The sequence below is a fragment of the Saccoglossus kowalevskii genome, chromosome 7 (assembly GCF_978046115.1).
Source record: "Saccoglossus kowalevskii chromosome 7, keSacKowa6.1, whole genome shotgun sequence".
Classification (NCBI taxonomy): domain Eukaryota; kingdom Metazoa; phylum Hemichordata; class Enteropneusta; family Harrimaniidae; genus Saccoglossus; species Saccoglossus kowalevskii.
In genome coordinates, this window is record NC_140647.1 from 24,104,333 (window position 1) to 24,131,810 (window position 27,478).

The 27,478-nt window shown below is 37.6% G+C and overlaps 4 protein-coding genes across 4 annotated transcripts in view; 2 read left to right on the forward strand and 2 right to left on the reverse strand.

Annotated features, from left to right (window-relative positions):
* Positions 1 to 8,493, forward strand: part of LOC100371586 (uncharacterized) — a 54,845-nt gene extending 46,352 nt beyond the window's left edge. The window contains exon 11 of the mRNA XM_006821001.3: positions 308 to 8,493. Within this exon, the coding sequence (XP_006821064.2) occupies positions 308 to 4,810 (4,503 nt within the window). The 3' untranslated portion in view covers positions 4,811 to 8,493. The remainder of the gene's footprint in view (positions 1 to 307) is intronic.
* A 1,852-nt stretch (positions 8,494 to 10,345) lies between these two features.
* On the reverse strand, positions 10,346 to 12,847 carry LOC146740876 (heat shock 70 kDa protein 1A-like). The gene has a single exon (XM_085501339.1). The coding sequence runs from the start codon at positions 12,604 to 12,606 to the stop codon at positions 10,714 to 10,716; it is 1,893 nt and encodes a 630-aa protein (XP_085357465.1). The 5' UTR covers positions 12,607 to 12,847; the 3' UTR covers positions 10,346 to 10,713.
* A 132-nt stretch (positions 12,848 to 12,979) lies between these two features.
* On the forward strand, positions 12,980 to 19,648 carry LOC146740877 (kinesin-like protein KIF28). Its single transcript, XM_085501869.1, has 7 exons — positions 12,980 to 13,049; positions 14,489 to 14,637; positions 15,526 to 15,600; positions 17,335 to 17,556; positions 17,918 to 17,986; positions 18,579 to 18,701; positions 19,523 to 19,648. The coding sequence occupies exons 1-7, from the start codon at positions 12,980 to 12,982 to the stop codon at positions 19,646 to 19,648; spliced, it is 834 nt and encodes a 277-aa protein (XP_085357995.1).
* A 5,450-nt stretch (positions 19,649 to 25,098) lies between these two features.
* On the reverse strand, positions 25,099 to 27,467 carry LOC100370541 (heat shock cognate 71 kDa protein-like). The gene has a single exon (XM_002731867.4). It carries the CDS (start codon positions 27,245 to 27,247, stop codon positions 25,355 to 25,357), a length of 1,893 nt encoding a protein of 630 aa, XP_002731913.2. The 5' UTR covers positions 27,248 to 27,467; the 3' UTR covers positions 25,099 to 25,354.
* Positions 27,468 to 27,478: the final 11 nt, after the last annotated feature.

Genomic DNA, 27,478 nt, shown 5'->3' on the forward strand with positions numbered 1-27,478 from the left:
TGCCAAGGTAGGAGGGTGTACAGAGTGTGATATACAAATTCAAATTCTTAGTGTCTTTGTTATTCGCTAAGCCTGCTTTTCAAGTTTTTGATGGTGATAATCTTGCTCATTTCATCTTGAAAACATTTCCAAGCACCCAGTGGTTCTGTGATGCTCCTGGTTAGAACTATGTCGCTTTCTAACATTCACACACGAATTGGTTTTTCGTGGTATCATCGTACATGACTGTACATGATTATGAAAGTTGTCTAATAAATCCTCAGTTTACGTTATTAATTTTATATGTATCTTTCGTTTTTTACTTCAGGAAATTACAAGGCGGCCTTCGCTATCACTGGATATTAACTCCCAGTCACCAATTATGCAAGATAAGCTGCCACTGACATTGTCACCACATCCTGCAACAGAGCCACATCCCTCGGCCCAATCGCGACTGCAGCAGCAAGATCTACGTAGACAGTTTCCACAGTATGGCCAACAACAATCAAATCAACAGCAGCAATTCCAGAGGCAAGCAAATGCACAGTTTCCAAACAATCAAATAGACTTGCACAATCTGCAGGCAAGACATCAGCTGCTTACGAAACAGCAACAGCAACAGAACTCACAACATCTGTCAAATTCAGAAACTGTGCAACACTATCAGCAGCAACCACCAACGTTGCAGCAGCAGCAACAGGGTCACCAAAATCAACAGCAGAATATTCAACAGCAGCTTCAACAACAGATAGGTTCACCGCTTATGCCACAACAGGCACAGAAGATGCAGCAACAACAACCACAGCCACCCATGCCGCAGCAACACATGATGTCTTCGGGACAGCAGCAACCTCAAACTGCCTCCATGTTGCAGAGTGGAATGTCACAATTGCAACAACGACTGCAGCAACCATTGCAAGCATCACAGCAACAGCAGCACCATCCACAACAGCAACAACAGCAGCAACAACTGTCACCCTTGGATTCATCTTTTCTGCCCCAACAGATTCCCTTGGATAATTTGGTAGATCCGGAAACTGAAAATTTAGATCCAACTGCACTCTGGGAAAGTCCAACTGCAAGTGTTAAATCACAATGGGGGCCTGGTCAACAAATGATCATGCCACCTCAGCAGCAACAACAACAACAGCAGCAGCAGCAGCAACAACAACAACAACAGCAGCAGCAACAGCAGCAACATTATCAAGAACTGCAAAGGAGAATGATGGGCCCCAGACCGCAATTTATGACACAACAGCAACAGCAGCAATATTTGCAACAACAAGGAATGTCGTTTCCAGGGCAACCACATCCACCGCGAGGTATGACTCAGGCTGCAATGATGGACATGGATTTGCAACAGATGCAGCGGTCATTCTCTCCATCGCAGGTCAATTCTGAAGGACTTGGGCCAAGGAATATTGATAACCCCACTCCTGAACAACTGAGGCATAGACAGGAAAGATTAAGGACTTTGCAAGAAATGCAACGGTTGTTGTTCCCTGAACGGCATCCACAGCAACAAGGTGGATTTCCACCTAATGGGAACATGGGTATGGGATCGCCTCCACCTAATATAGGTCCTTCTAACAAACTTGCAATGAACGCAATGCAATTTGGGCCAGGAATTCTGTCTCCACGCTCTATGACTTCACCAGAAATGGTGAGCTCACCACAAGGTCCATTGACATCGCAGCCACCTATGATGACATCACCACCGAATATGATGCAATCTGCACAGCAGCCCAACATGATGTTACAAATGCATGGTGGACCAGAATCGCCGCATTCAATTGAAAGCATTAAAGCACAACAAGAGTGGATGAAGCTGCAGCAGGAGCACTATGACACTAAGAGGAGGCAGATTCTGACACAGCATGATCTGATGAGGCATCAAATGCAGCAACAGATGCAGCAAGAACAAGGCATGATGGGTGGACCACCTTCTCAATCTGGTGGTCCTATGGATGTGCCCTTGAATCCTCAGCACAGTCAAAGAATGCCCCCACCTCCATATTATGCATCTCATTTGACCCAGACTGCATCACAGAGGCGGAGCAGCTTATCTGGACCAATGCCATCCCCGACATCTCCACATCTGCCAAAATCACCTGCTCATTGGCTTCCGGCGCCACAGGCGTCACCGAGACCTGCTAGTACTGGATCAGTGCCATCACAAACGATACCTCCGAATATGGCGCAACCAACATCAATGCCTCAGCAAAGGATGCCACAGGCCAGTCCATACTCTGCAAACTTCAGTGGACCCCCAGGAATGAGTACCACAAATCCTGTTGCAGGTATGAACAGTCTTGTTGCGGGGATAAGGGGGAATTTTTCACCGGCTCGATTAGAACAGCATTACACTCAGCCACTTCCATCATCTGGTCAAGTAATGCAACAGGTACCTCCGTCTGGTCAACAACCACACCAGACATCTTCGGGTCGCTTGACCCAACAGCCACAGCCATCATCTGCTCACCAATCTCCTCACCCCGCAACAGGTCCATCTCGAAAACAATCACAAAAGATAGCTCCATCAGGACAAACCACATTAACAGCACAGTTACCACAAGGTCCATCATCGGGACAACTCTTGCAACAGGGTTCATCAACAGGGCAACAAATTACTTCGTCAGGACAACCTCCGCAACCAGTTTCATCATCTGGGAAATTGCAATCGCAAGTTCCTTCATCAGGGCAAACACCACAGCAAATTCCTCCCTCAGGTTCATTACCACATCAAGGTCCTTCCACTCTAGGAACAACGCAGGGGATATTTAGTCCTTCAAATACTGCACCTTCTAGCACATCGTCTCAGTCGCAAGGCATCTTTCCTGACAGGGGAGCGCAACAACCAGTGTCTTCAGTATCCACTCCCATGTCGGCAAATGTAAATAGTCCTGCATTGTCTTCCAAAACGATTGGAGAACAGAGCCCAGCAACTCCCACAGTTCCTGCGAGCAGCAAGCAACCACAACCGAGCCCACAGTCAGCTGCTGCATCAGCTGCAGCTGCAGTTGTGTCTGCAGCAGCAGCGACTGCATCTACTGTCCCAGCAACAAAAGTACCTTCCGCAGATGAAGCATCTTCTAACAGACTGTTGGTTAATTTCCCACCAAGTGCCCTGAATCGAGATAAAGCTCCAAATTTCCCACCACGAGGGGAGGACTTTAACCAGTATGCTGCAACATTTTATCAGAAACCAGCTGTGGAAAAGTCTTCATCCAGTGCATCACAAAAACTGCAACATTTCCCACCACAGACTGCTTCACAATCACAAACTAATTTCCCATCTCCTCAACCATTACCACCACCACCACCACAACAACAGCAACAGCAACAGCTTCCACGTCCTCAACAACAACAACAACTGCAGCATCCACAGCAACAACAGATGCAGCTACAACAGGCGCAGCAACATGCACATCAGCAACAACATCCGCAACAGCAACAACACCATCCACAACATCATCCACAAAACCATCCACAGCAGCAACAACAACAACAGCACCACCACCACCCACAACTGCAACACCAACAACTGCAACATATGCAGCAACTTCAGCAGCAGCAGCAGCAGCAGCAACAACATCAAATGCAGCAGTCACAACAAATGGCTTCAATGCCACCAGGATCTGGTCTTCCAGGACATATGAATTCTATGCCAAATGTCAGCAAATCAGGTACATATATAGATGGAAATGTTGGGAGTCCTTTGCGACCCTCTTTGACTAGCGTGCCTAGTCTCAATCAGCCTGGATTAAGTGCTTCTCAGTTTCCAAACCCAGGGTCATTGCAAAATGCTCAGCCTGCTTCACAACCTGTGTCGTCACGACAACAACCTATGATGTCTGGAACATCAACGTACATGTATGGCCCGCAGCCGGCTACTGTACAAAGCAATAGTAAAGGAATGACTTCAACGGTATCCAGTCAAAATTATGCACATAATCAACAACAACAGTACCAGCAACACATGCTTCCATCACAGCCTCCGGATCTACAATTACAATTACAGCATTCTATTAATTCTTCTGCGGCGCTAAATCGGACAGGTCAACAGAGTACAGCTATTATATCTCAGCCTCAGCCTCAAACACAAACTCAACACCAGTCAAATACAATACATTATTCTCAACCAACAACAACTTCAAACAATCCTTTAGCAGGATTTGAACCTCCTTTGCTGCCGGACGGGAAAGGACCAAAACAGACACTGCAATATTTTCCTAATCCAAAAGTCCCTGCGCCACCGCCGGGGTCATCACAAGGACCGCCATTACAGCAGTCCCAACCACCGCCGCCTCTTCAGCAGTTGGCTCACATGACACAAGCTCAACAGTTGCCACCCAACTCAAGGTTTGCTTCGATGAACATGGATAATATGCAAAATATGAACATGAATCCTAATATGGCTGCCATGAGTCCAAATATGGCAGTCAGACAGAGACATCAGTATCCAATGGGTGGTGGGGGGCCCATGGATGCTCATATGAATAACCCAAATATGGGCATGAATCCAAACTTTGGTTATGCAATGGGAATGCAAGGACCTCGTATGAGCCAACAGGAAGCCATGTTACTTCAAAGACATCCTGGCCAATCAGTGACGTTGTACTTTCCACCTCCCAAATCAGGACCTCATCAGGCACAACCTGGCATAATGTATGCAAGAACTAGAGTGCAAGGCCCTGGTTACATGGGGCAAGGGCAGCCTCCCCAAGGGCAACCACATATGCCTGTCATGCAACAAGGACAATTCCAAAATTATGGCATGCCTGGCCCCTATGGACCGCAAAATCCCCCAATGCCAAATACAGGGAGGTAGTAGTGAAATTCCTTTGCAGTACTTTTAATGTTTATCCAATAGAATGCTCCTATTTGCTGAATGATTTGGTTGGGTGCATTTTGAACAGTCGTGCCTTAAAGGTGCCTTGTTATCAGAGCAAACATGTTTTGAATGCTAATTATCTCACTTCAAAGAACAAAAATTTTACTGGAAGCTCATCTGTGCTTGCATTGCTTAGAGATGTATGTCATGTGATATGAGCGCAATTTGCCATGCTTCATTTAGTGTTCTTCTCCAAAACTCCTAGTGTGTAATTCTGTATAATGACGACCAGTACACCTGATTTGGTTTCTCGGGTTCTGGAAAAAAAAATGATACCACTGTTTGTTGCTAATTATTAAGCGCAAGTTTCGCACCATGCTTGGATGGCATGGGAACTAGAAAAGATATAATTATTTTTTGCGTTCGTGATTACAAATATCCAATAATGGATTGGTGAAATTCTGCATACCAAGACAAAGGCATACCTCGTTTTAAAGATATGAAAAACAAAAAAAAGATTGTTCTTGCTGTAGGTAAAATGGTGTATACGTTATTCAGATTTGAAGGGAAATGAACGAACACTGATTACATTACAAACAGGTCTCAATTTATTGTTAACCTTTTTTTGGCATTGCATGAAGCACTCAAAGCTTTTGGGGGGGGGGGCACATTTTGTGTAGCTGATACATACAACACATTTTTGTTCTGATCAGAAACGAACCGATTTATTTTCAAAAGTTTCACCAACATTCTAGCACACATATTTCAATTCTGATTTTGAGCTAATTACTCACAGTAATGAGGTGTTCCTGTGTTTTCCCTCAAAAATGTCAAAACATGATATTCGAAACAAGAATTTTAGATTTCTGTGATAGCTCCTTTATATTAATGCCTTCTGGTGAAAACCAAAACCAAAAAAGCGATAAATAATTTGAAATAATTTATGCCATTTTATCGAGAAAATCCTTGGTGTGCTTATATTTTATGTATGTTAAATCACAATTTGTAACAAATTGGTCTTGTGGATGTTCTGGTAAAATATTTAAAAATAGAACAAAAAAACGTACATTAAACTTTGCACTGTATCTGAATTTACCTTGGTCAGTCCGTACAATGTGTATATTGGGATACAACTACCTCATGCGTTGTCCAAATCACGATGTCTTCCAGATTGCAGTATAGTCGTGGGCAAGCAGATCGGGAGAACTAAGACCCTCCCCCTCGTCTACGTAGGTAGCGCTAGATCATTTAAGTTGAAGAGTGGTAAATATGTTCAAACAATGTCAGTAACTACAATCTTTGTAGTAAACCAGCCAAGCTTTGAACTTTACATCTTAAAAACTAGCGTGGAATAGATGCAACGTTTGACTAGCTATACACCAACCCCCGATAATGGTACTATGGTATGATTTGCTCAATGCTCATTCAGATTTGTGCGATGTCATGCACACTTGGACGTCCCGAAGAATTAAACAGTCATATTATAGCTCAAATTTAATTTGCTTTTGTCAGTTTAAATCCTGCATAGTCATGTGACTTCTAGCATTTACGATGATGTCATTTTTTTTTACAACTACGATTCAGACCTATGATCAATAGCCGACTATATGCATTATAAGAACTATCTGTACCGTACTGTACTGTATTTTTTTTTATGTTTACCATGTGTTAATGTAGTGGTGTACAGCAAGTCAAACATTGCATAGATTCTATACAAGGATTGGAAATTTGTGGGGCTTAGAAGTATTTTATTAAATGGCGTTTTACAGTCTTGATATCTAGTGGTATTCGCGCCGCGCATGCGCAATATTTGGGTCACATAATAACAATACCGGAGAGTTTAATTGTTCCGCAGATCAATGAATACGAACTAGGTAATTACTGGAATGATTAGAATGCATCCAAATAAGTATTTAATCAACTATCGATCTACATTCATGTTTGACACTCAATTATCACATTGGGTTATGCGAAAATCAATTTTGATCGACACCCAACTTGCACATGTACGGCGCAATGGTCTTCGCTCAGCGTTACAATGCTAGAAATTCTCTATCTCGTACAAAAATGAATTTGTATAAATTTAATCTGCTCAGATTTTAATTTGCAAAATAAAACAAAACGAGTTACCACTCAAAATCGGGGAAATCTAAAGCTTTGAAAGTATTCACCTGCGTGGTTATTACTGAATAAATTTGTAAGAGCATGGATTTTTTTTTTATTTTGACTATATTAAGAGAAATCATGATACGATCCAGACTGACGCTTGATTTATTTATTCATACATACGCTGATAATTTAGATAACTGAAACTGCAGCCTGTCTTAATTTTTACATTTTTTTTGGCTAAAACAGCCAACCAATAAACAAAGCCAGATTTACACTTGATTATTTTGTCAGTCAGAATGGTTATTTGGCAGCCAATGAGGAAGAGTGTTGCAGGAATAATTCAGCATTTAATTACATATTAAACCATTGCAATAAATTCTAATGCAGAAAAAGCTAAGGGGAACGGTGTATTCTTGTTTGAAATATGTAAGTCATTCTGTTCAAAGAACTGTTTCACTCTATACTGTATTTCGAAGTGCAAGTAAGCTTCATTCATAATTTTGTCTTTAGTGGGATACTGGACGAATCATTGCTCATGATACTAATTATGCGCATGTATAATATTGCTCATGACTCTTTAATTATGCGCATGTATAATGTTGTCTATGCAATCATTAATTCCATATGAAGTTTACAGTAAGTGGACAAATCTGATGCCGCAATTACTTCATTTTGCAATCATTCAAATCGAATTACATAGATTATTTATTTTTAATGACATTAACACACTGCAGTTCAAACTTGGGCTATTGTTTGAATATTTCGTTCTCATCTGCATTTGTGTATATTTTGCAAATATAAATGAATTTCTGACCATGAACTTGTCAAAACTCTACATTAATTTGGGCATTCAATATCTTACATGGCATGTTCAGTGTCGTAGCAATTAGGACAAGACAATGAACTTTATTCAGGGCAAAAAAAAATGCTTTTTTTTATACACTAAATTATGTTGTTTATGATGAGTACAGCTTTATTAATTAAAAAATATACTGCATTGATTATTCAAAATTCATGCAGATTAGTGTCCCATTTCTGTGGGTTTGTAATTTCTTTAGCAAAGAATCACAGCTTTGTTTTTTTGTATGTAAAGATGTATTATAACTTTTGCCTGATTATTTTACATTTGTGAGCCCAAATTTGTTAAGTTTGTAGGATGAGAATTCTTAGAGAAAAAAAAATAGGTCCATAGATAAGTTTATTTACCCAAACTGGCACTATTGCAAGATAATAGTGTTTGAACCAACAGTGGCTTACTGTATATAATATAAAAGACAGAGGTGTATGCACGGTAACGTGTAACTCTGCTTTGCGAGCTATCACTATTTCATATATTTTCATATCTTGAAAATGTTCTGGTTAAATATTTAATAACCAGTGGTAGATTTTTTTGGAATTTTTATATTGTATATGTGGCAAACAGTAAAGGGGGAAAATGTGTTTTTTGTTTTTGTTTTTTTTGCCGTTATTTTTCGACAATGACATTTTCATCCTTTGTTCTTTTCAAGAAAAATTTATTATTGGAAAAAGACTGTATTTGCAATTAAATACAAAAGTTTGTAAATACCTTATATTTTGCATATTGTATCGTGTGTTTATTTAATTCTGGTGTCTGAAAGACCTGAGATTGTCGCTTTAGTTAAGTATCCCTAATTGTTTCATGAGTTGGGAATGGCGCCCTCAAGTGTCAGAATCAACAACTTTCTCAATATGCTCGTGAAGGTTTTATGAATGCTCGGGAATGTTGAAGTTAGAAGTGTCGAAAAGTTTTGAAAAATGGTAAAGGTGAGAAAGATACACTCAATTTGCAAAATAAATTCTCAAATATTGGTATATAATTTGCAAGGGTAACTTAATAATAAACCATTCCTGTACATGTAAAATTCCATTTACACAAACTTAGCAGGGAAACGATAAGTTCTATTTTACGTTTCATTTGGATTTAATTTAGTGGATTTTACGTATCAACGAAAAAGACGAAATTAAGAACCAATGAATAATTAATGAATTTACAGTACATCATCAACGCAACACACCACTAGAGGGCGCTATTAATACAAAAGGCATACTTGTATACAATAAACTAAATCAAAGCCCTATTTGGTTTAGAGATGCTGAATTGTTGGAGATACAGACATGGTTTTATGAAAACATTGCGCTACAAAAATGATCTCACACCAATATTTCAGAAACCATGCCCAAATTGTAACTTTATGTTCATACCAGTACTTTAAGTTACGGGCAATATACTTTTTTGTTTTTGTTGAACATCCATATTTAGTAACTCAATCTTTAAACTGTTGACTGAACTTGCAGGTAAGTAAGTTACCTGAGTTACAGGTAACATGTATTTTCATTAATGTTAAAATTTTGTACCTGGAATTTGAGTTACGGGAAACTGTAAACAAAACAAAACATCTTTGTTGCCCGTAACTCAAATTTTGGTCAGTTATTTAAACATTATAATGTGGGCATGGTTTTTTAAACTACGTGCATGGTAATTTTTGTAACTCAATGCTTTTGTTATTAATCAATTCAGCTTCTTTTAGCTTGAAAGTTCGAGCATAGTCTCTGTTACCATGTATTGTAAATAGACCTCTGTATGTAGGATGTTGCACAGATGAGGAAAAGAACCAAGGGTAGCATATTTAATGCACATGTTAATGACCCAGGATTTAATATAGTCTTTGTTTATGCAGTTGTGCATAGACTTCTTATAGAGAAAATACAGTATTACTGTAGAAAGAATTGGAATATGTCTGATGTAAATGAGTTTAATTTGGTTTACATGTCAAAATTATCAGTTTCCTTGATTTGAAACAATTCACTTATTTCATGCAAGTCCAGTTTTGGAATATGTGCTAATGTTTATTTTAGAAGCCTCCTGATTGGCTGACTAGTCTCATATTGCACCACTTTTGGTCACATGTATTATTCTGGCCATTGGTTTATTTTTGTAAATTCACACATCTCTTTATGCTAAAACCAGTCACATTTGTTTTCATATGCTACTGGTAATCGTGGCATATTATTGTAAACCACTATTGTAATTTAGACCTAAAGCTGCTCAGTCCTAACCAAGGGGAAACATTTAAAGTGGACAAGAAAAGACTTCTTAGTCAATTATTGAAAAAGTTGGAAGCTGTTCTAACTCACTGCAGAGCCTTAAATGACTGAGCTATTGGATTGGACGACTCTGGGAAAGAAAGGTCATGTCAAGTTACGCATTGAATTATTCATGAGCTAATGACAAAGCATGGTACAAGACTAAAACACTCACTCGAAGGTGTAGGTTTACAAACCCACATTTCTTTTGGTCTGTAAACACACACCACCTCATGGTGTTTTTAAAACGAAGTACCGGTAGATGGAGTAATCTCCGGGAATATGAGCAAATGAGTGAAGGACAAGTACCAGACAAGATTTAAATGTGTTATTCAAATTTAATATTCAATATTTATAAAAAAAATATATCAACTATTAATATACAAAAAAAGTTATCAACAAGTTGTTTGATGCCCCCTCTTAAATTAACATTTGTCACAAAAATGTCAAATATGAGTAAATATCCAAAATTAGTGAATCTATTCACTGTCACTGTATGACAACATGCACGATCAAAATCTCTATGCTATTTCTCCGAAAATTTTTGAAAATGTATTCGGGAAAATCTGTAAATAATGGATTTATCTTTTTCACAATTACCAAAAAAAAGCAAAACCATAATAACAAATATTTCAGTACATTGTGTTCAAAAACAAAAAGTCCATTCAGTCTATGTGTTTTATCATTCAATCAACTTCTTCAACAGTTGGACCTTGTCCGGAGGCACCAGCATTTCCGCTTTGACCTGCGTGTAATTTTGACATGATAGGTGAACATGTTTTTTGAAGTTCTTCAAGTTTGTATTGTAGCTCTTCTTTGGTAGCCAGTGAATTACTGTCTGCCCAGTTCATCACTTCTTTCACTTTACCCAGAACCGTGTTCTTCTCTTGTGCATTCAATTTACCCTCCACATTTGGATTTTCCACAGCAGCTTTTACGTTGAAGGCATAACTTTCCAAAGAGTTTCTGGCACTGATTCTTTCTCGTTGTTCATCGTCTTCCGCTTTATATTTCTCTGCATCTGCTACCATTTTCTCAATATCCTCTTTACTTAAGCGACCTCTTTCATTTTTGATGGTGATCTGGTTACTCTTTCCTGTACTCTCATCTTTGGCAGTAACGTTCAAAATACCGTTTGCATCAATATCAAATGTGACTTCAATCTTGGGAACACCACGTGGAGCTGGTGGGATCCCAGATAACTCGAATAATCCCAGACGATTATTGTCTTTTGTCATTGCACGTTCTCCTTCAAAGACCTGAATGGTAACAGCTGGTTGGTTGTCTGCATATGTTGTAAATGTTTTTGACATTTTTGATGGGATGCGGGTGTTGCGATCAATCAGGTTAGTCATCATGCCACCAGCAGTTTCAATACCAAGGGATAACGGAGCAACATCAACCAATAGCACATCTTTCACTTCATCCGATTGGTCACCAGATAAGATTGCAGCTTGTACTGCAGCACCATATGCTACAGCTTCATCAGGATTGATAGATTTGTTCAATGTTTTCCCATTGAAAAAGTTCTGCAGCAACTGCTGTACTTTTGGAATTCTTGTAGATCCACCAACTAATACGATCTCATCGATTTGATTTTTGGCAAGTTTGGCATCAAGCAATGCTTTCTCCACTGGTTGTAACGTTGCATGAAATAGATCAGAGCAAAGCTCTTCAAATCTAGCACGTGTGATACTAGTATAAAAGTCAATACCTTCAAACAGTGAATCTACCTCAATGGATGCTTGTGTACTGTTGGATAAGGTTCTTTTAGCCCTCTCTGCTGCAGTTCTCAGTCTTCTTAATGAACGTGCATTTCCTGTGATGTCTTTCTTGTGCTTTCTTTTAAATTCTTGAACCAGGTGGTTCACCAGTCTACTATCGAAATCTTCTCCACCAAGATGAGTATCACCAGCAGTTGATTTGACTTCAAATATGCCGTCTTCAATAGTCAGGATGGAGACGTCAAATGTACCACCACCCAAGTCAAATATCAGTACATTTTTCTCTCCCTGTGACTTCTTATCTAGTCCATATGCCAAAGCAGCTGCTGTGGGTTCATTGATGATTCGTAGAACGTTGAGACCGGCAATAAAGCCAGCATCTTTGGTTGCTTGTCTCTGGGAGTCGTTGAAGTAAGCAGGTACAGTAATGACCGCATCTTTGACCGTTTGCCCCAGATACGCTTCGGCTGTCTCTCTCATCTTTGTCAGGACCATAGAGCTGATTTCTTCAGGTGTAAATGATTTGATTTCGCCTTTGAACTCGGCCCTCACTTTGGGTTTTCCACTGTCGTTGTAAACTTGAAAAGGCCACAGCTTCATGTCTGACTGCACAGATGTGTCGTCAAATCTCCGTCCGATAAGACGCTTAGCATCGAATACTGAGTTCTTCGGATTCATGGCAACTTGTCCCTTGGCTGCATCACCGATAAGTCTCTCAGTGTCAGTAAAGGCAACATAACTAGGTGTTGTTCTGTTACCTTGGTCGTTGGCGATGATTTCTACTTTGCCGTGTTGAAATACTCCAACACACGAGTAAGTTGTCCCCAGGTCGATACCAATAGCTTTTGCAGGCATCTCGTTGTAATGTTGATGTAGTGGATCGGTAAAAATATTTTCTTCGAAGATTAGGTAGACTTGTTGTATATCTCTCGCTGTTCGCTCGTAGTTGCTTATCTGCTCGTTTAGAGTATGATGTCTGACTGTCGTTGTGATTTGCGTCCGTATTTATAGCCATAGCGAACTTTCCGGAACGGCCGAGACCCGTTATTATTAACATTTTCTGGCAAATTCGTCAGAACCCGGAAGTAATAGTATTTGTTTTCTTCTCGTCTTTTGCGAGTTCTCGCGTCTATTCGAGAATATTCGATTACCCATACTTCTTTGCGAATTCTGCCTGATAGAGGGCGCAGTAGCAATGACCTCTGAACCTAAATCGGAAAGCGAAAAAATGGCAGTAGTTGAATCTGGTCCTCCTGCAATTATTCGTCGAAATAAGCCCGGCACTAAGACGGACGCGAGTATATCACACATATGTACACGCCCTGTTCTTTATAGGATGATTACATTGTTACCATTTGAGTAGAAGTGTGTTTTGTAGCCTTTTGTTGACAGTCCGAGTATTAAGAACGATCTCCAATAAACAAATCATTTTTACGATTTGCATAATATAGAAGAAAACTGAGTCATTTCTTTTGACGTTGTGTTACTCGTCATTTCTTATGACAATTGACTGCTGATTGCTTTCAATGATTTTGAAATGAACGTGACCTACTTTACTATTGTGTTATTCCAGTCAAGAATTCAATTTTGAAAACCGTCTCACATGAATTGAGACAGATACGCATTTAATTAATATTTTGTGAACGATTTTACAGCCTGCCAGCACTGCACAATTACCTTGTTTACACAACAGCATTTTATTGGAGCCGACAAAAAATCGTGATGATCATGTTGAGCTTTGATAAATCTGGGTCTGACATGGCGTTGACCGTTGAGTGGAAACCCCGGAAAACACTAAACCAGTTGAAAAACACTAAACCTGTCGAAAAACACTAAACCTGACAATAAAAACACTAAACCCTTCGTAAAGGGCGAATTATGGATATACCATGATCGTTCAGTTGAGTATTTATGAAAAGAAAGCTAAAGAAAAATCCCTTTATGATCGAGGCCAGGGCCGCAGCTGATTTGGCAGCAGCTGCCGTCGTGGGTTCTGTTTCATGTTTTCGCTTTCTTTTAATCAAATATTCACTGGACGATTATGGTACACCCATAATACACCCTTTACCTCGGGTTTAGTGTTTTTATTGTCAGGTTTAGTGTTTTTCGACTGGTTTAGTGTTTTCCGGGGTTTCCACTCAACGGGCCTTGACCATGTAAATGTATCAGGTTCAAAATCATGCAGCCTTCCCTAAATTACATTTCACTCAAATCAAGGCATTGATTTGATATAATTTGTAATATTTGTGTGGAAACTGTAGATGAATGAATTGCAGCTCCTCAATAAGTGTCGTACGTGGGTGCCGAACACACAAATCATTTACTGCATCTTTACTTGTCTTCTCCAAGCATACCTGTTTCTCAAGAAATGTAAGAAATTTTTCCAATATTTTAACTGTATAGCGAATAGACAGTTGTGTCCATTCGGCACAAAAAGTGTAGAAATTATAGAAATTAACAAGGAAATTATAGAAATTAACAAAGAAATTATAAAAATTAACAAAAAATTTATAAAAACCAATAAGGAAATCATAGAAATTAACAAACAAATGATAGAAATTAACAAAGAAATGATAGAAAACATAAATGTGTGCACAATTTTGGCTGGAAAATTATTTTAGAATTTATTCACTCATTTGGTATATGTTACTCTACAGTGTTTTATTATGTGTGAACAACATTTTTAAACCACAATTGGTACGTTGCCTAACAAATGTTTGTATTATTCTATTTGCAGATGATTTATTATTGCAAGAGGATCTTATACAGATTTTACCTATGGTGAATGAAAGTAACGTAATGGCTGAAGAATTAGGCAAACAATGTAGACTCAAAGTAGCCCTTGTTTCACCACAGACTAGAGGACTTGCGCAAGGTAGAACTGAGGTAAGGGAAGATACTAGACCTGGAGTTTGTTTGAGTAACACCGAGGCCTGGAGGATAAGAATGAACAAGCATAGTAGGTGAATTCTTGAGCCCAAAAATATTATATTAGACTAGACTACGTGTTAGACAAAAATAAAGGTAAAAAAAGAAGAACACAGGTATGTGATGATCATTGTCATCACAATCACTGGCATTGGCACCATCATCAAAATTGATGGTGGATATAAATATAGAAATTCACTCCTGGTTCATTTGCAGCAGATGGTATGTGTCCTTATCACTGTTAGCAGTATTAAGTAGAGTTACATCATAGTGTACATTATTTAAAACGGAAATGGAACTAAGCCATCATGATGGTAACACAGTGTGTTGTAGCAATCAACTGCATGAGCCAAGAAGACATAAAATTTGCACCATTTTGAGTTTGAGGCTGATACTTGTGAAAGAATCACAGAGACACTAATAACATGTTGCTGTGATTCCATGTATTCAAACACTGTTGTCTGGCATGTGCAAAACTATTGGTTAGGATGCTGTAAAGCATTATTGTCATCCACCTCTCACTAATAATAAACAATGCAACTGAAGACAGAGATGCAGTGTAAATAAATAACTGTGGCAGTGTCAGACCAGTATGGTAATAAAACAATGCCCTATGGAAATATTGCCACACTGTTCATATCCTATGGAGAACATGGGGGGGGGGCAATATGTGATAAATTGATGTAATTGATTCAGTTCAAATTATTCATGCATATACCGGTAAAAGGACATCAGGGTTATGTTTTCATGACATCTTGTATAAAGTATGTTGTTACTCAATTATTTTATTCAGGTCAATGTCATGTTGAAAAATACAGAGAATAATAATGAATTTATGTGGAACAGAGAAAAGTTTTTAAACAGAAAGTACATGATGCAAGAGATGTATCAGAACTATATGGAAGGAGAGATGTAGAAAGGGTAAGTGACTGCATTATAGGATATGTTGTGAGATCTTTCTTTAACACCCATTTAATGATTTGGCCACCCTGGTACCCTTTTATGGTATTTGGTCACCCTGACACTCTGATTGGATTGGTTCACCCAAACACCCTTTGATGGATTGGTTCACCCAAACACCCTTTGATGGATTGGTCGACCCTGACACCATTTGATGGGATTGGTCTACTCTGACACTCACTGATGGATTGGTCCACCCTGGCACCATTTGATGGGATTGGTCTACTCTGACACTCACTGATGGATTGGTCTACTCTGACACTCACTGATGGATTGGTCCACCCTGGCACCATTTGATGGGATTGGTCTACTCTGACACTGACTGATGGATTGGTTCACCCTGGCACCATTTGATGGGATTGGTCTACTCTGACACTCACTGATGGATTGGTCTACTCTGACACTCACTGATGGATTGGTCTACACTGACACTCACTGATGGATTGGTCCACCCTGGCACCATTTGATGGGATTGGTCTACTCTGACACTCACTGATGGATTGGTCCACCCTGGCACCATTTGATGGGATTGGTCTACCCTGGCACCCACTGATGGATTGGTCTACCCTGGCACCCACTGGTGGATTGGTCTACTCTGACACTCATTGATAGATTGGTTCACCCTGGCACCATTTGATGGGATTGGTCTACCCTGGCACCCACTGATAGATTGGTCTACTCTGACACTCATTGATGGATTGGTCTACCCTGGCACAATTTGATGAGATTGGTCCCCTTTGACACCCACTGATGGATTGGTCTACCCTGGCACCATTTAATGGGATTGGTCTACTCTGACACTCACTGATGGATTGGTCTACTCTGACACTCACTGATGGATTGATCCACCCTGGCACCATTTGATGGGATTGGTCTACTCTGACACTCACTGATGGATTGGTTCACCCTGGCACCATTTGATGGAATTAGTCCATCCTTTCATCCTTTGATGGGATTAGTCCATCCTGTCACCCTTTGATGGGATTAGTCCTCCCAGACATCCTTTTATGGGATTGGTTCCGCTGACACTCTGATTGGATTGGTTCCCCTGACACTCTGATTGGATTGGCTCCCCCTGACACTCTGATTGGATTGGCTCCCCCTGACACCCTTTGATGGGATTGGTCTACTCTGACACCCTTTGATGGGATTAGTTCTCCCAGACATCCTTTTATGAGATTGGTTCCCCCTGACACTCTGATTGGATTGGCTCCCCCTGACACCCTTTGATGGGATTGGTCTCCACTGATGGATTGGTTCACCCTGGCACCATTTGATGGGATTGGTCCATCCTTTCATCCTTTGATGGGATTAGTCCATCCTGACACCCTTTGATGGGATTGGTTCCCCCTGACACCATTTGATGGGATTGGTCCACCCTGGCACCATTTGATGGGATTGGTCCACCCTGGCACCATTTGATGGGATTGGTCTACTCTGACACCCACTGATGGATTGGTCCACCCTGGCACCATTTGATGGGATTGGTCCACCCTGGCACCATTTGATGGGATTGGTTCCCCCTGACACCATTTGGTGGGATCGGTTCACCCTGACATCCATTGATGGGATTTGTCCATTCTGTGATGAGCTTGGTACATTCTGTCAATTGAGGCCCATGATTTTGGACCCTTGTGTCAGTAATCTAGTCTTGCAGTTCTAACTAAAACATTTCTTCTGTGTCTTTTTTTCCAGAAGAAGGATCCATTTTGGGAGTCACCTGACACAGAAGTGCATATCGGCACTGTACTTGTTCATTTACAGAGCCTAGCTTACCTCATAGAGTCTGACCAGTCTGTTCCTATAACTGATTACAGGGGATTTGAAAGAGGCTACCTTAATGTAAAATTTATACCATGTGGTGCAAACGGATCCGATATACATGAAGATGAACTAGTTGATGATCCCAAACAACTGGTAAAGATTTGAAATAATATTCTGGAAGTGCAGATTTTTATTGATATTATTTTTTATACCATACTCTTCCACCTTAGCATCCATGTTTTTCCCACCTCTCTAAAAAGCCTGATTTCTGGAGTACCTTGGTTTCTCAAAAATGTTTAGTACTTATAAAAAAAAATTATGTATACATTTATATATTTTTGTCAAACTATAAAGTCATATTTTAATATTCCAGTATATAATACATATATTGTATGTGCTCTTCTGTTAGAGGAGTGCTTCTGATTAGAAAAATACAATACATTAACTTATTCTAATATTACATATATTTACTCTTTATGATCAGTTGATCACTTTTATTTGTGTTTTGTTATAGTTGGGAAAACCACTTTATTTTAAACTGAAAATTCCTACTGCAAGAGGTTTGCCAGCACAGTTTAACAAGGTACATCAATGACATATTATTATTATTATTATTATCATTATTAGTATTATTATTATTATTATTATTATTATTATTATTATTATTATTAGTATTATTATTATTATTATTATTATTATTTGTTTATTTCAGATCATAAAAATTCATAGCAAAAAATACAAGTCAAAAAATCGTCTTCTCCCATAATTTCCATACCTCACTCTGGGAATGAATTGAAATGTACAGTGTTGTTGTTACAAAGGGGTTAGATGAAAGGTGCAGTCTACTAATAGAGCTAACATACATTTTACATTTTGTGATATGACCCACATTGCTGTTAGTTTATAATTGCGCCCTCTAGTGTTCATATATGAAGATTCTTCTTTAAATACTATTACTGTAAAATACTTTATTTTCACTGCAATTTATTTTCGCTGAAAAGACTTTTTAGGTGTGTTATATGGAATTTATTTTTTCTGATTTGGCGAGTTGAATCTAAAAGATAGGAAAAAAGGTATATTCGCTGGATTTTATTTTCACTGAATCATTCCTTCAGCGAAAATAGCGAAAATAAAGTATTCCACAGTATAATGACATGGATTAATTTATTTCTCAGAGTTTTTGTAAATACAAGTTTTTCCTAGAAGAAGAAGTGATGTGTACACAATGTATATACGGTACATCAAATCCAGACTATGAGTATGAATATATGATGTGTTATAAATCAGTATCCCAACAGGTTAGTTTCCATGCATTTTGGGTTTTTAAAACTGCACTCTTTGCCCACGTAGATGCAGGTTCGATTGAATCTCTCCAGCTATGTGTCTTTTGCTGTTCAGCTCTTCTTCCAATATACAATCTAATTCATCCCTTTTGGTAAGATGCTTCTTGCTTAATAGACTACGGTAATCTTAACTCTTGATTAAAGCCATCACTAATTTTCTGCAATATAAAGTCTGACCCAAGATAAAATGTTGAGATCATAGTGAATATCATATGAGAACCTAATTGGAACTTAAACCTAGCACCTACAAAGCATCTTATAATACAGATTTGGGGGAATTTCTAATATTATCGAAGACATTTAGTGAATCAGTAATTATGAATGTAATTCTTATTTTGAAAGGGATCAATGTCCCTATTTTTAAATGGAATATTCTGTGAAGTTCTGAAAGCGTTTATTACGCAATGTAGTACAGGTGTGTAAGTGAATTGACCTTTCAGTATTTGTCGTTATTTTCTCGTAAAATTTATATTGTGGCAAATGAACCTTACCCACACGACTTGCGTAAGTATTAACTTCTGAATATTCAAGGTAAATTTTTAAAAATCATATTCTGCGGAATACTTTATTTTCGCTGGAATTAATTTTAGCTGAAAAGGCTTTGGGCGTTTTGTATGGAATTTATTTTTACTGATTTTTGATGAGTTGAATGTGAAATATAAGAAAAAAAGTATATTTGCTGGATTTTATTTTCACAGAATCATCCCTTCAGCGAAAATGGCGAAAGTAAAGTTTCTGAGCTTTCATGATTATTTTGTTTTTATTTTATTTTTCAGTATTTATATTACCTTGAGAATGAACCATTTGTTATTGAGATATGTGGAACACAATATGAACATGCAAGAAATGATGTCACTGGTAAAAATGACCTGAGATATAACAGACAAAATACAGACAATTAGGTAAAACATACCCCCCCCCAATCAGGTAAAACATGGCCCAAATCAGGTAAAACATACCCCCAAATCAGGTAAAATATACCCTCAAATCAGGTAAAATATACCCTCAAATCATGTGAAATGTGCCCCAAGTCAGGTAAAACATACCCCCAAATCAGGTAAAGCTTGCCCCAAATCAGGTAAAATATACCCTCAAATCAGGTAAAATATACCCTCAAATCAGGTAAAATATACCCTCAAATCATGTGAAATGTGCCCCAAGTCAGGTAAAACATACCCCCAAATCAGGTAAAACTTGCCCCAAATCAGGTAAAATATACCCTCAAATCAGGTAAAATATACCCTCAAATCATGTGAAATGTGCCCCAAGTCAGATAAAACATACCCCCAAATCAGGTAAAACTTGCCCCAAATCAGGTAAAATATACCCTCAAATCATGTGAAACGTGCCCCAAATCAGGTAATACATGCCCAAATCAGGTAAAACATACCCCCAAATCAGGTAAAACTTGCCCCAAATCAGGTAAAATATACCCTCAAATCATGTGAAACGTGCCCCAAATCAGATAATACATGCCCAAATCAGGTAAAACATACCCGCAAATCAGGTAAAACTTGCCCCAAATCAGGTAAAATATACCCTCAAATCATGTGAAACGTGCCCCAAATCAGGTAATACATGCCCAAATCAGGAAAAACATACCCCCAAATCAGGTAAAACTTGCCCCAAATCAGGTAAAATATACCCCCAAATCAGGTAAAACATACCCCCACCCAAATCATGTAAAACATACCCATAAATCAGGTAAAATATACCCCCAAATCATGTAAAACATACCCCCACCCAAATCATGTAAAACATACCCATAAATCATGTAAAATATACCACCAAATCATGTAAAATATACCACCAAATCATGTAACATACATGTATACCCCCAAATCAGGTAAAATATACCCATAAATAATGTAAAACATATGTACCTCAAATCAGGTAAAATATACCCATAAATCATGTAAAACATACCCATAAATCATGTAAAATATACCCCCAAATCATGTAAAATATACCACCAAATCATGTAACATACATGTATACCCCCCAAATCAGGTAAAATATACCCATAAATCAAGTAAAACATATGTACCCCAAATCAGGTAAAATGTACCCATAAATCATGTAAAACATACCCATAAATCATGTAAAACATACCCATAAATCATGTAAAACATACCACCAAATCATGTAAAACATACCCATAAAACATGTAAAACATACCCATAAATCATGTAAAACATACCACCAAATCATGTAAAACATACCCATAAATCATGTAAAACATACCACCAAATCATGTAAAACATACCCATAAATCATGTAAAACATACCACCAAATCATGTAAAACATACCACCAAATCATGTGAAATATACCCCCAAATCAGGCAAAATATACCCCAAATCATGTAAAACATACCCATAAATCAGGTAAAATATACTCCAAATCATGTAAAACATACCCATAAATCATGTAAAATATACTCCAAATCATGTAAAACATACCACCAAATCAGGTAAAACATACCACCAAATCAGGTAAAACATAACATTTTTTGAGATACAAGAGTCAAAATTGTTGTAGCATTTTTATATTGGATGCTATGGTGCTATTATTCCCTCATATCTGAGAATTTTGTTCAGTTACAACAATTGAAAAAGTCATATATTATTATTGATATGAATCCAAATATTATGAAAACATTTAAAAATTTGACATATATTATATTATAGTGAATTTCCAGGGAGATTCTCTCCAATAATGCAATGTACAGTTGTCCGAAATCTGAACATTAACCTCACTGTATTTGTGCATACTTAAAAAGCATAGGTGTGTCTTCTATGGTAAAGATAATATTTTAAATAATCTATCATATAAATATACAACATATCATATATCATATCATATCATATATCATATCATATCATATCATATATCATATCATATCATATCATATCATATCATATCATATCATATCATATAAACTGTTGGTTTACATGGTGCTTCTGATAGAGTAAATACAATATTGTATTTTATGTTTGTGCCATTCTTTATCTTACCGTTTAATTTGATTAATTCCAATTCTGCATTTGTTTTTATTTTTAAACAGGAAACTGATGATTTTGACAGACTTCATAGAGAAGTACTTAGTTTGAGGAGAAAGCTAGTAAGTTGAACAAATGAAATAACTGAATCAAAGAAAGCTTAGAAAGAACTCCTGTGTGCTGAGAGTATTGAAGGCACATCAAAAATTAATTCAAAATTACTTGTACATGAGATATTGATGGAAAAGCTGAAAACTAATTATGTAAATCAGGTAACTAATATGAACAGAACAAAAAAATTATGAATTATTATGCTAATTAGAGAATTAATATTAATCAAAATTAATCAGGCCTGTCTATTGTCCTAGAGCATTTATGTACCAAATTTTATTCAAATGTGATGATCAGTAATTGAGATATCAGTGTTAATTAATTATGTTAATTAGGTGATTAATAAATATTTACCAAAAACTAATTGGGTTTCTGAATAGTTCTCTTTAAAAGTTTCATTAAAATCGATTTTGTGGTTTTATATATCAGTGGAACATTAAGCAAATTAGGTAATTAATATCCAATTAAAACTAATCAGGTGTCTGCATAATCCTAGAAGATTTATGTAGCAAGTCTCATTGAAATATGATGATTACTACTTGATACATCAAAAGCTGAAAATTAATATAGGTAATTAATATGTACTGATATTACCCTAAAAACTATCAGGTCTGTGCAGTGTCCTATGACATCTATGTACCAAGTTTTATTGAAATGTGATGATTACTACTTGAAATATCAAAAGCTGAAAATTAATTAATTATGCAAATTAGGTAATTAATATGCAATCATATTACCCTAAAAACTATCAGGTCTGTGCAGTGTCCTATATCTATGTATCAAGTGTCATTGAAATGTGATGATTACTATTTGAAATATCAAAAGCTGAAAATTAATTTATTATGAAAATTAGCTAATTAATATATACTGTTATTACCCTAAAAACTATCAGGTTTGTGCAGTGTCCTATGACATCTATGTACCAAGTTTTATTGAAATGTGATGATTAGTACTTGAGATATCAGTGGAAAAGCTGAAAATTGCTTAATCATTATGCAAATTAGGTAATTAATATTGCACAGATTTTTACCCCAAATTAATCAAATCTGCGCATTAGTTTGGAGCATCTGTGTGCCAAGTTTCATCTAAATCCAATGAGTGGTTCTTTAGATATCAGTGGAACAGTCATGGAACAGCTAAAAATCAGCTAATTATCATGCAAATTAGGTAATTAATATGCATGGATTTTTACCAAAACCTAATCAAATCTGCGCATTGGCCCAGAGCATCTATGCACCAAGTTTCACCAAAAACTGATGTATGGTTCTTGAGATATCAGTGGAACAGACGGACACACATACACACACACACACACACACACACACATACAGACACACTAACTGCAAAGACTCCCTTTTTGTGCTTCGCACACGGGAGTCAAAAACCATTAAAAAAATACTTTTGGCCTGTCATCCTAGAGAAAATTTAAACATTCTGTGGTGGAATAGTTTTAATTTTATTTTTTATTATTATTATTCTATTGTCTGTGTCAATGTTTTACTTGTTCGACTTCTTCTTGAAATCTACACGCCTGATTGCTTTGATACTTGGTGTATATGTACCTAGGGTAGACCTCAATTAGATTTGTCCATTTCATGTAGATATCTTTAATTCTCTTTTTGGTAAAAAGTGATATTTTTTGAAACAGAAAATAAATAGCTCCCTATTCTACCTATGTGCAACAGAAAATATAATACTTTTGTGTTTTGTGCCTTTTGTCTTTGTCTTTTTGAATTTTAAAATAGTCAAAATACATAAAACTATAAAACTCTTTTATTCAAAAAGTAACCAGACTACAAAAATATCCAGTCACTGAGAATAAAGTTGGTTTCAATTATTTTTCTTCCTTGCAGTATAATATACAGGAATTAGTGGAAGATGCTAAGAGTTCTGGAAAAGAAACTGTTCCTATCGAAGATGTAGATGAAATTCTTGGTGATGAATATATTGATCCTCCTCCAAGGAGTAAAACCTGTGTACTACTCTGACATCTTCTAAGGCTGTATTATAAAAGAACTTTTATAATTTCAAAGTCAAACTTTGCCACCATCACAAAATAAACCTGCATACATTTTTGTCAGAAATTTTGATCAAAAAAATTAACAACAAATATTATTGAAAAATACATATAAAGTGCAGATTATCTTACCAAAATGTTAGCAAGAAAAAACATGGCGTAAAAATTGTTAAAATACATTATTGGATAGATTCACTGTAGCTACTTTCTCAAAATGTTCAGGTGTAACATACACTAGTAGCTGCAAAAGACGTACTTTGATGTGTTTCTATGTTGACATGCATTTGGCACACTTCGCTACCATCTATGATTTAAAGGGTGGCAGTCGTCGCGCCGTGTCCTGTTCGATATGGGACTCATATCGACGTATACAACGCATGTAAAATACATTGTTTATTTACGACGACCACCAGGCTTTAACTATCTTATCTTTGTGATAAACAAATCGAGGGGGTTTATTTGCTATGTACACTGACTCTGTCATTTTGTCATTTCTGGAACTTTGTATACTTTCCATTACAACCATGAACACTATAGTGTTTATATCGTTAATACATAGTGAGTGGGGAGCAGGGAAGCCCAGTAAAAATAACAAAGTTAAGCACTACATGTACAAGTGGTGCACACCTATACAGTTCTTATCAAGGTGTTTTTAAATACAGTGATGTGAAACATCTTTATCTGCATATCCACACTCTGGGGTGGTTTTTCACTTTCCACAACAACCTAAACACTGTATTGCCTGTCATTGTATTTGGAAAGTACATATTGTTTCTTATTCAACATTTGCAAGAACAGGATTATTTTTTTACCAATTAATGGCATCCTGAGCTTGTATATACCGGTACCCAAATGTTGACAAAAAAGTTTTTTTTGTGCAAGTGTAGAGAACTTTGATCACAACTTGAGCTGAAGTCTTGGGATAGGTGGGTGAGAGAAATTCGGGGGGGGGGGAGTTTAAGAAGAAGCAAATTAATATTAGAGCGAAGAACTTGTTTGAGGTAAACAAGGACATTCTAATAATATTTTTATAGTGATTTGATAGTTTTCATTCTCAAAATATCTGAATCGTGTTGTTTTGTTGACCAATTAAGAGTATGCGATATAAATAGGTACGTATTGTAAGACAATCTCCGATTGGTTAACTGATCCTGTCCAAATTTGGATATATTTCTGACACAAAAACAAAGATTTTAATGATTATAAACACCACACAAAAGATATACTATGCATAACATTTTATTAATATTCATTAAACATTTATATACAATGAATAATTTCTTGTAAAAATTTTGTAAATACACAACACTTATTAATAAATGTAATAAAGTTATATATCTAAAACTAGTGTTGTTGGCTACATAGCACATACAGAAAGTTAACACATTAAATGAAATTATGCATTAAACATAATGCTGTATCTATAAAATCTAAAATTGATACAGTACACAGTTTTATTCAGTTTTTTCATTTTCAAATTTAATCAACTTCTTCAACAGTTGGACCTTGTCCGGAGGCACCAGCATTTCCATTTTGACCTGCATGTAATTTTGACATGATAGGTGAACATGATTTTTGAAGTTCTTCAAGTTTGTATTGTAGCTCTTCTTTGGTAGCCAGTGAATTACTGTCTGCCCAGTTCATCACTTCTTTCACTTTACCAAGAACTGTGTCCTTATCTTGTGCATTCAATTTACCCTCCACATTTGGATTTTCCACAGCAGCTTTTACATTGAAGGCATAACTTTCCAAAGAGTTTCTGGCACTGATTCTTTCTCGTTGTTCATCGTCTTCCGCTTTATATTTCTCTGCATCTGCTACCATTTTGTCAATATCCTCTTTACTTAAGCGACCTCTTTCATTTTTGATGGTTATCTGGTTACTCTTTCCTGTACTCTCATCTTTGGCAGTAACGTTCAAAATACCGTTTGCATCAATATCAAATGTGACTTCAATCTTGGGAACACCACGTGGAGCTGGTGGGATCCCAGATAACTCGAATAATCCCAGACGATTATTGTCTTTTGTCATTGCACGTTCTCCTTCAAAGACCTGAATGGTAACAGCTGGTTGATTGTCTGCATATGTTGTAAATGTTTTTGACATTTTTGATGGGATGCGGGTGTTGCGATCAATCAGGTTAGTCATCATGCCACCAGCAGTTTCAATGCCAAGGGATAACGGAGCAACATCAACCAATAGCACATCTTTCACTTCATCCGATTGGTCACCAGATAAGATTGCAGCTTGTACTGCAGCACCATATGCTACAGCTTCATCAGGATTGATAGATTTGTTCAATGTTTTCCCATTGAAAAAGTTCTGCAGCAACTGCTGTACTTTTGGAATTCTTGTAGATCCACCAACTAATACGATCTCATCGATTTGATTTTTGGCAAGTTTGGCATCAAGCAATGCTTTCTCCACTGGTTGTAACGTTGCACGAAATAGATCAGCGCAAAGCTCTTCAAATCTAGCACGTGTGATACTAGTATAAAAGTCAATACCTTCAAACAGTGAATCTACCTCAATGGATGCTTGTGTACTGTTGGATAAGGTTCTTTTAGCCCTCTCTGCTGCAGTTCTTAGTCTTCTTAATGAACGTGCATTTCCTGTGATGTCTTTCTTGTGCTTTCTTTTAAATTCTTGAACCAGGTGGTTCACCAGTCTACTATCGAAATCTTCTCCACCAAGATGAGTATCACCAGCAGTTGATTTGACTTCAAATATGCCGTCTTCAATAGTCAGGATGGAGACGTCAAATGTACCACCACCCAAGTCAAATATCAGTACATTTTTCTCTCCCTGTGACTTCTTATCTAGTCCATATGCCAAAGCAGCTGCTGTGGGTTCATTGATGATTCGTAGAACGTTGAGACCGGCAATAAAGCCAGCATCTTTGGTTGCTTGTCTCTGGGAGTCATTGAAGTAAGCAGGTACAGTAATGACCGCATCTTTGACCGTTTGCCCCAGATACGCTTCAGCTGTCTCTCTCATCTTTGTCAGGACCATAGAGCTGATTTCTTCGGGTGTAAATGATTTAATTTCGCCTTTGAACTCGGCCCTCACTTTGGGTTTTCCACTGTCGTTGTAAACTTGAAAAGGCCACAGCTTCATGTCTGACTGCACAGATGTGTCGTCAAATCTCCGTCCGATAAGACGCTTAGCGTCGAAGACTGAGTTTTTCGGATTCATGGCAACCTGTCCCTTGGCTGCATCACCGATAAGTCTCTCAGTGTCAGTAAAGGCAACATAACTAGGTGTTGTTCTGTTACCTTGGTCGTTGGCGATGATTTCTACTTTGCCGTGTTGAAATACTCCAACACACGAGTAAGTTGTCCCCAGGTCGATACCAATAGCTTTTGCAGGCATTTCGTAATGTTGGTGTAGTTAGCCGGTAGAAATATTTTCTTCGATGATTAGGTAGACTTGTTGTATATCTCTCGCTGTTCGCTCGTAGTTGCTTATCTGCTCGTTTAGAGTATGATGTCTGACTGTCGTTGTGATTTGCGCCCGTATTTATAGCCATAGCGAACTTTCTTGAACGGCCGATACCAGTTATTAACATTTTCTGGCAAATTCGTCAGAACCCGGAAGTAATAG